The sequence below is a fragment of the Grammomys surdaster genome, unplaced genomic scaffold (assembly GCF_004785775.1).
Source record: "Grammomys surdaster isolate TR1022 unplaced genomic scaffold, NIH_TR_1.0 149, whole genome shotgun sequence".
NCBI lineage: Eukaryota > Metazoa > Chordata > Mammalia > Rodentia > Muridae > Grammomys > Grammomys surdaster.
In genome coordinates, this window is record NW_021604607.1 from 8,543,367 (window position 1) to 8,552,098 (window position 8,732).

Below are 8,732 nucleotides of genomic sequence, written 5' to 3' on the forward strand. Positions count from 1 at the left end.
TGTAATACACAGGTCCAGAACTAATCTCCTTATTGCCTCACACATTAAAAATAAGTCAAGCTCATTCTCTGTTTTGGTCTTTCTCTGTCTGCCTGTCTGTCTCCATCTCTCCCTCTTGTCCCCACACCCTCAACAGATCTTTATACTTTAAAAAAAGGTCAAGCTGAGAAAATTAACAGATAAAAAATCAGAATGCTAAAGCCTTAAAGACCAGTAAATACGACGAGCAGGGTCCGTTCCATTCAGCAGGCGAGAACAACAAGGCGGTTTTTAAATGATGAGACAATACACAGGCTAACACTCAGCTGATGAGTGACTGCCAGGTCGATTTTTATCATCTCTCTGGTATGTTCATTTGTTTCTTAATGTGCTCATCTTGCCCATTAAGAATAATTAGCAGCTTTGCCTAGAGATTCGCTGGCTTCAGACAAGGTTTCTCCCCACTTGTTGTTGCTGGCCTTAGCCTTTACTTTTTACAAAGTAATTTTTGGATAATATCCTACGATTGCTGCATAATTTGAGCTTCCTAAAACTGTAAAGGGAAGACATAAACAGTGATTCCTGAATGAGTTGTTTGATCTATACGCTTCTATACGCTGCATCGGCACTGTGTGATTTGGCAAATGATTTAGTCTTACAGAGGGGGGGAACACACATGGGGAGGGAACTCAGTCATATTAATTCACTCATCAAAACAGATTACAAAGCATGCCCATCGTAAGCTGTTTGCAAATCAACAACATTAGTATTAAAAGCAGGAAACCACATTGCCAATTTTAAGGCTTTTGCATGCTTTTTTCTCTTAATTAAAATAAATTAGATCTACTTACAACAGAAAAAAAGGCACACAAACATGGAAGGAGAACACCATAAAAACTGAACCCTATCAGGAAGGTCCTAAGAGATGAAATAAAACGCACAGCCAGTTTGGATCTGCATCCTGAAAGGACCTACTTCATCTACATTGTAAGGTTCTCCCCTCCTGCCCTTTGGCACCCTGCTATATTAAACCCATTGTAAAACCCAGCACAATAAAGCTCTCTCAGGGCTGAGCCTCTGAGGACCAAATGTTAAAAATCCATTTTCTTGGGAGGGGGCTGTACCAATCATTTCGTTGAAAGGCTAGCAGAGTGAATGGCAGAATCTGAGATTTCCTCTCTGATTTCAAGAGCTAGCCTGGCATCTCTGCTGTTTAAAGCAAAGGTGTGACGATGATTAATGACATTAGCCTTGCTTCCCCCTTCTTTGGAGTCTCTGTAGATTAGTTCAATAATAATTTTAGTACAATTAAATTTACATACTGATTCCAGATGCTTCCCACAGTTTGATGATAAAAACTTCTAATTGATTTCTGGGGCTATTAAATAAAGTCACTTGCTGACTTCACGGCTACTGGCCCCAATCTGAAAGTCTCTGTAATCAAAACATCTCTCTGTTACTCAAAAACCGTCGCTTAAGTCTGATCTGGCATACCTGAGAGTTTCCCATTGCTCTCCGTGCTCCCTGACAAGGAGGAGCACAGTCAGTGAGAGAGAAGAACCCAGAATATAGGAGTGAATGGAGCAGCAGCAGTCGTCCTCAGGAATATTTAAAAGGACTTGCCACAGTCTCAAGATCATGATTAAAATCTGATGTTTAAAAAAAGGGAAGTACCTTTTGTGATCTCTTTCCCTGGTGTGAAAGGCCAAGGTTGTGATTGGCTGTTTGTCCTTCCTGAAATTTTTTTTTTTTTTTAAAGGGCTGTCAGGCAATTAGCTGGGTGGGGCTCTGCGGAGCTCACAGCTGCTGCACAGTATTAGCCGCCATGGTCTGGTTCCTCCTTCCTGTATGAGCAGCTGACGAAGCTGCCGGCAAGTTTATTTTCGAAAAAAATTACAGAGTGGAGGAAGGAAGCAGGAAAAAAATCAAAAATTAAACAAATAGGCTTTATATAAAAGGCTACAAAATTCAAAGCTGTCTCAAGCCGTGGGAGGGGGTAAATATTCAAATAAGGTCCTGTCTTCCTCACCGTGTCAAAAAAAAAAAAATCCAAAGCAAACAGATCTTCCACATTTCCTCTCAATTTCTAACTGCTGCTAACTGCCTTTGAGCAAATCAGCTAGACTGCTAAAGTAGCCAATAACTTACGTTCGCTTTCTTAGTTAAAGTACAGTTCAATCTCCTGAACTCTGTGTACATATTAGTAAAGCATAATCTAATATAATGGGGTTTGAACTGTAATAGCATAGCAGAAAGAAAAAAAGGAGAGATAGCTTTTTAATCCTAAATAAAGGGAGATGACTAAGAGGTGATAGCTGCTTCCAGCAGGAGCTAGAAGCAACCCCTGAGCAATTAGCATAGCAACAGTACGACCGGTATGTGTAATATCACAGGCATAGAGGCTAGATATTAATATTTACAAGCAATGTCAAATAAAGTAAATAATAATTTTAATCTGCTTGGTGTTGAAAGATATTAATGAGAATAAAAGAACGAGAATGTTTCAAAATTATGAAGATTTCGCATCGCCTTGAGAGGCAGGAAAAACACAGACCCCTTCGGCGAGGAGTGTCTGGAAACCCTATGAAAAGGAAGACCCACACAGTCATCTGCTGGGAAGTCATATACTGCTCGTTTTTCTTAATTACTGATCATGTGTATGAGGAGCTCTTTTTTAATACCCCGTGCTGTCTGTCTTTATGTGGACTGTTACTCAGCCTGGGGCGGGGGTTGCGGGGGGGGGGGGGGAGCACAACGAACCGGCTTTCTATCTGAATAAGGATACTTCTGATGGCCTTTTCATTCCCATCAGTTAGCAGAACTTCTTTGACATCTGCAGAAATAGCAACCTGGAAAGAAGAAGAAAAAAAAAAAAGGAGCAGGGCAAACAATGAACAAACATGCGTGTCTGTGTGGGAGTGAGGACGGTAGTGACAAGCCTTCGGTATCATGCTTCCTCACCCATTTCTCTGTAACAATCTTCAATCTTTTTTCATTTTATGTCTGCATTATTTTAATCATTCAATCAAATCAGTCAATACTTTTATCATTCCATTTGCGGGAGCCTCTATCTTGCTATCATTCTGTTCGGTAATTGCATTGTGACAGCGGATGATGGTATTCTGAGAGGCTTTCATTTGTGGGCTTCTGTTTATCTAGTAGAGCCATCATACAAGGCTGTCACTCTGCCTTTCAGCTTGCTTCTGTCTGGCTGCCTGATGCCCTTCATATAACTTTGCATTGCAGGCAGATGGCTTTGTGAGGGTAATTTTTTTGTGAGCTTTGACATGCTCGCACATTGGGCTGTAACCTCGACACATTGTATAAGAGCGACAGGTTTGTCAAATGCCAATCAGTGTAACAATATGCTTTTATTTGTAGAGACATAAAAACTTGTCTAATGCACTGTGCTGCTACATAATATCTCCTGAATACATGACTCAGAACCCAGAGAATGGGGAACGACGTTCCTGAATGGCCAATCTAATTCAAAAGAATCTAATTACTGAGCGCTCTGGATCATGTTTGTTGGTGTAATAATGCAGGCAAAACATTAGCAGCTATCTCATGGTGCTCCAACTGTGATTCGCCGGGCTAGTCCTGTATCTTAGCAAATGGGACTATAATCTGAAAAAAAAAAATGCTTTTGCTATAGCAAAGAAAGACTCTGCGAGGCCTGGAATGTCACAACAAGCGATATTGACTACACTGAGGTAAAATGTTTCTGCTCATCGAGGCAACCATAAAATCAATATGATCCGAAAGTAAGTCAATCTAGAAGGTCTCTCAAGACCCGGCAGCTTGACCGCAGCTGATGCTGTTGACGGTTCTCTGACCCAGCAGTTGGAGCCCCTGGAACATTTTTCCTTTTGTTTTCCCTCTGAATGGGATTGGAATTGAGAAAAGACCTACCATGAGCCCAGCCAAGCATGTCATGCCACCCCCTAGCTCACACACAGCAAGGCCCCTGAAAAAGAGAAAGACATGGTAGAACCCATACAAATTAGATGGGAATGGCCAGAGCCATATATATGTTACAAGAACAAATTACCATCTGCAGTCAGAACGACACTGCCATGGAGTTGTGGAGACACGACTGGCCCACCTCATGGAGTTTTGCGTTTTAAAAATAATTATGAAATAGAAAAGTCACAAAGCAGGCAGACCAGTGGGGGTTCCCTCATTAGCGTTCGCTGCAACATTACCACCGCTGAGCTGAAAAATCTGAGAAGGTTCCCTTTTTTCCCTTGTCAATGGCGCTGTCTTTTAGGACTAAACTAGCTAGAGTTGCGAAAGATAATTGTTAGGAAAGGATAACATTGTTAATCCACATTCATGCCTTCAAAAACAGTTAGACAAGTAAACGAAGAAGGTGTATGAGTGCCTACGAACTTATATTAGAGTCACACACAAGGCACAAAGAAACACAATCCTGAGGGTTTTTTTTTTGTCTTGTTTTGTTTTTTTAAATTCTAAAACAAGCTGAAATATTTTGGAAAGCTGAACCACCCCCATAAAGCACAATTACCCAAGAGCGTTTAGTAATTAACACTTAGATCACAATTGACCCCAGCACAACACAGTGACTAAACAAAGCAGGGGTATAATATAGCTAACTTGGGCAAGCCCAAGCTGGAGTGGGACTGGGCTCAGACTTAAGGCTCAATGTGCAGTTCTACAGCTACTTTCCCCTGTTGTGCCTAAATGTCAGCCCTCCTGTGTGGCATGTTCACCCTGGCCCACTGCTTGCTGACTGGAGCTTAAGCACAGAGATGAGCACAGGCCAGCCTCCAGGGTGACTGAGCAACCTGATGGAGGCCTGCCTTCATATGTGACAAGCTTAGACTCTTAACACTGTGTAGTCTCAAAGTTTGGGAAGTTTATGGAGAAAAAAAAAAAGAGGAAAATTAAAGTGTGTGTGGGAGGGGTGGCAAAAGAGGACATTTTTATTAGAAATTATTTTAATATGTATTTAGTTATCTAAAGTAACCACAGATTGGTTGGTAAACATCGCTCCACAGAGCTTCAAATATTACATGGTATCAACCTAATTTTTTAAGAACATACGGTTTAAACATATCATGATCACTAATGGCTTGTTTTAAAACATAATGGACTGAAGTATACATAGAATATTCATAAAATGACAATTAAAAAGAAACAAATCCCGAACTCCTACTTTCTGCTTGTATCAAAGATCTCCAGAAATTTTAAATAAAAGATCTTTTTTCCCTAAATTCCATGCATGATTTGATACATAACACATATTAACAGCTAAAAATATTGATTTCTTTAGTATAGTAATTTATATTATACATATTGTCACCAACACAAAAAATACCTTTAAAGCCAGAGCATCTTCAGTTAATAGGTGTAAGGCATGTATCTAATACGTTAGTGACTTCTGTAGCAGAAGTTACAGAATGTGTTTATTGTGGGGACTTTTTTTTTTTTTACTTTCACAATCAGCAAGGATTGATTGTACCTCCACTTTTGTTTCCCCCAAATCAAAGCAAAATGAAATGCTCTGAGTGGAAATCAGGAGCCTTTGACAGACAGCAAAAGCTGGCTGTGTGACTTTAGCCTGAGGGCCATGTGGATGCCTCCTCAGAAGCAACACGTTTTCCTAGGGAACTCTTTTTCCTTTTTTCTTTTTCTTCCTTTCAACAATTTACAGTCTGGAGAACATAGGACAGCTATTTCCAATAGGCAGATTCAATATCCGAGATGGGCTAGGCAGCTATCTTTTAATTGCAGCCCTTACCTGAATATATGACTGTGCTTAAGGCAGTAGTAAGCCAAGACCTCCTCAGACGGCCAGATACCTGGAAACACAAGAGAGACACTAGAGTTGGACAATCTTTCCTTTCAGAGCAGCTTCTAAAACGAAGGCTCACACAAGCCATTGCATCTCCAACCAAACTCAACACCACGGGCCAGATCATGATTCTCTTTGGCTGTTGTGTTTACAATGGCCTATTCCATTGTAAACACAACCTTCCCCAGAAGAGCAGTCTCTATAAACTTTGCCAAACTCCAATTACAACAAAACAAAACAAAACTACTAACTACCAACATTACAGATATCAAAACTTAATGTTGATAGTAGTTCAAGAGGATCTTACTCTTAGTTATACAAAATTAACACATGGAAATTGAAGACTTCCTATATGTGCGTGTGCATATGCAGCTCCTTTTAGGCAAAAAAAAAAAAAAAAAAAAAAAGAAAATCACTTTAAGGAGAAGATAAAACTGTTGACGTCATTCTATCTTTCCATATTAATGCTTTAAAATATCCTCAAGTCCTTTATTTCTTTAGTTAAAAAACTGCTGTATAAAATTAAGAAATATTAATTTCACCAACTTTGGCATGCCTTTAAATCAAACAGTATTCCTATACACTAAAGTTCATGGACAGATGTTTCCTAAAGCCATCACCTATACATCTATTGAGAAGACCTGAAGTTCAAGAAGGGATACGGCTTGCTTCTAGGTAAAGATGTTAGAACTCAGTTTCTAGTGGTTGTCATAGGATGGTAGGATCACATGTGCTTTTAATTCTTTTCTCTGTACTTTTTTCTTGTATTTTCCAACATTTTTACAATGAGCCTACATCACCTTAGATATGAGTAGAACAAATAATCTCATAAAAATTATGGTTTCCTCTGAAGGATCAGACTCAACCATCCATCCATCCATCCATCCATCCATCCATCCATCCACCCCGTCCCCTCCCCACTCCACCTTCCCATTCCAGCTTAAGGAAGCTCCGTGGCTCTGGGAAAGAGCAGTCTCCTCGCAGCAGCACCCAGCACTCAGCTGCCGGGCCTTGTCGAAAGGTTAAACACATTGAAAAGACTTGATTTTTTTCTCCCTACTTTGAAGAGGAAAGAGGTAGTTTCACTAAAGCACCTCTTCAGGAAACCCTGGGCAGGTAAAGTTACTACTCCAACCTCCCAGCATTATCAGGAGAAAGGACAACTTGGGAAGGGAAGAGAGGACAAGGAAAACCAACAAGAGGTGTTTGGAAACACATTTAGAGGGAAGGCAGAGAGGTGGGCGAGTGCAGCCATTAAGACCACAGATTGCTTGAGACCAGTCGCAGCTCTGGTTGCTGGCTGAGAGACTTTGTAGAAGTACTGACTGAGCCTTCAGCTTTTCATCTGCACACCATAATAATTGCAATATCAACTTCATGGGACCCTGTGCGGATCAGATGAGTGAAATACACGCAGTGTGCTTGGGAACAGTTCCGCACTCAAAATAACCACAAAGGAAATGCCAGTTGTTACAGTTGGCCTCTTGCAAAGAGAAGAAATGAGAATGCATGTGGACCGGAGCAATTATCCCAAGAGTCAGGACAGGCAGAGAACAGCTTTTACCTTTGCTTTGCCAGGACCCCAAAGTCACAAGGCCTTGTACACCTCCACACATAAAAAACTTCATAAAGACTGAAGTACATAATAAAATTCTCTGAAGGAAGACCCAAGACACTGTTCTTGCCGAGTAGATATAATTACCACAAGAATGAATTTCTTTATGCCCTCAGTGCATGGCTGTGAGGTTTTTAAAAAAGTAATGATAGGGGAAAGGTATTTAACTAAAACTTAGGCCCTGATGAAGAATGAATATGACTTCTAAAGTGCAGAGTCTTTTCAATTCGTTTTATATTTTTTCCAGAAATTATAGAGTGATTTTTAAAATAAGTTAAATACAAAGATCAAAAGGCTAAATTTCTACCATTAGCAATATAATCACTGTTAATGTTTTAGACATCATTCCAAAAACCCTTTCTAGTCATAAAGGTATCTTACTCAGCTGGGATCTTGTCATGCAGGGATTCAGTAACTTGACTTTGCTCCCGTCCAAGAAGGCTAGCAAGAGTCTGCCACCCGGAGCCTACACTGCAGCTGTGTTGTTTGGATTGACTGCCTAGATACTCTACTGTGCATCCACACTCAATTAACCCATCTCCTCTTAACAGGCAACGAAGCTAGGTCCGAAGTTTGTAATATCGTAAGATTACAATAGTAGCAGGAGAAGGAGGACATGCCTTCTCCTAACATTTTTTTTTTTTTTGATACTTAGAGATGAGCTATCTGGTCGAAAATTAAGGACAGGGTCTGGAGAATAGCTCAGTAGTTAAGAGCACTTGCTGCCCTTGAAGATTACTGAGGTTCAACTCCTAGCACCCACAAGACAGATTACAACCACCTCTAACTCTAGTTCCAGGGTATGCACCTGACTCTTCTGGCCTCCAGGAGCACCAGAGCATGTATTCTGCACACACATACACGTAGATAAAATACTCATACATAGAAAATAAAATAAACAAGTCCTTCAAAAATTAAATACAGTCCATATTCTGGTGGACAGGTTGAGTATCCCTAATCTAGAATACAAAATACTGCAAAACCTGACATTTTCTGAGTGTTCACATGATGGCTAATGGTCACATGATCTCAGGTGATGTCAGTCAAAGCACAGCTGCACTAAAAGTACTATATAAAACCAACTTTGTATAAAATACATATGAAGCTACTAAATTTCATGTTTACACTTAGACTCCATTTACAAGGCATTATGTAACCTCAATTTAAAATGATCTCAAATTTAAAATGCCTCTAGTCCAAGACTTTCAGGATAAGGGACATTGTATCTATACGTCCCCAGGAAGAATGTTTGTTCTGGACTGGCTCTTATGACTTAAGTGCTAGATCATATGTGACAGTGAGAGGGTTGGGGACCGACTA

The 8,732-nt window shown here is 40.2% G+C and overlaps 1 protein-coding gene across 1 annotated transcript in view; it reads right to left on the reverse strand.

The window, feature by feature from the left end:
• The window catches only part of Camkmt (calmodulin-lysine N-methyltransferase), a 357,972-nt gene that overhangs the window by 56,082 nt on the left and 293,158 nt on the right, over positions 1-8,732 (reverse strand). Inside the window, exons 4-6 of the mRNA XM_028765088.1 lie at positions 5,744-5,804; positions 3,892-3,946; positions 2,765-2,828 (exon numbers count right to left, since the gene is read on the reverse strand). Coding sequence (XP_028620921.1) covers positions 2,765-2,828; positions 3,892-3,946; positions 5,744-5,804 — 180 coding nt within the window. The remainder of the gene's footprint in view (positions 1-2,764; positions 2,829-3,891; positions 3,947-5,743; positions 5,805-8,732) is intronic.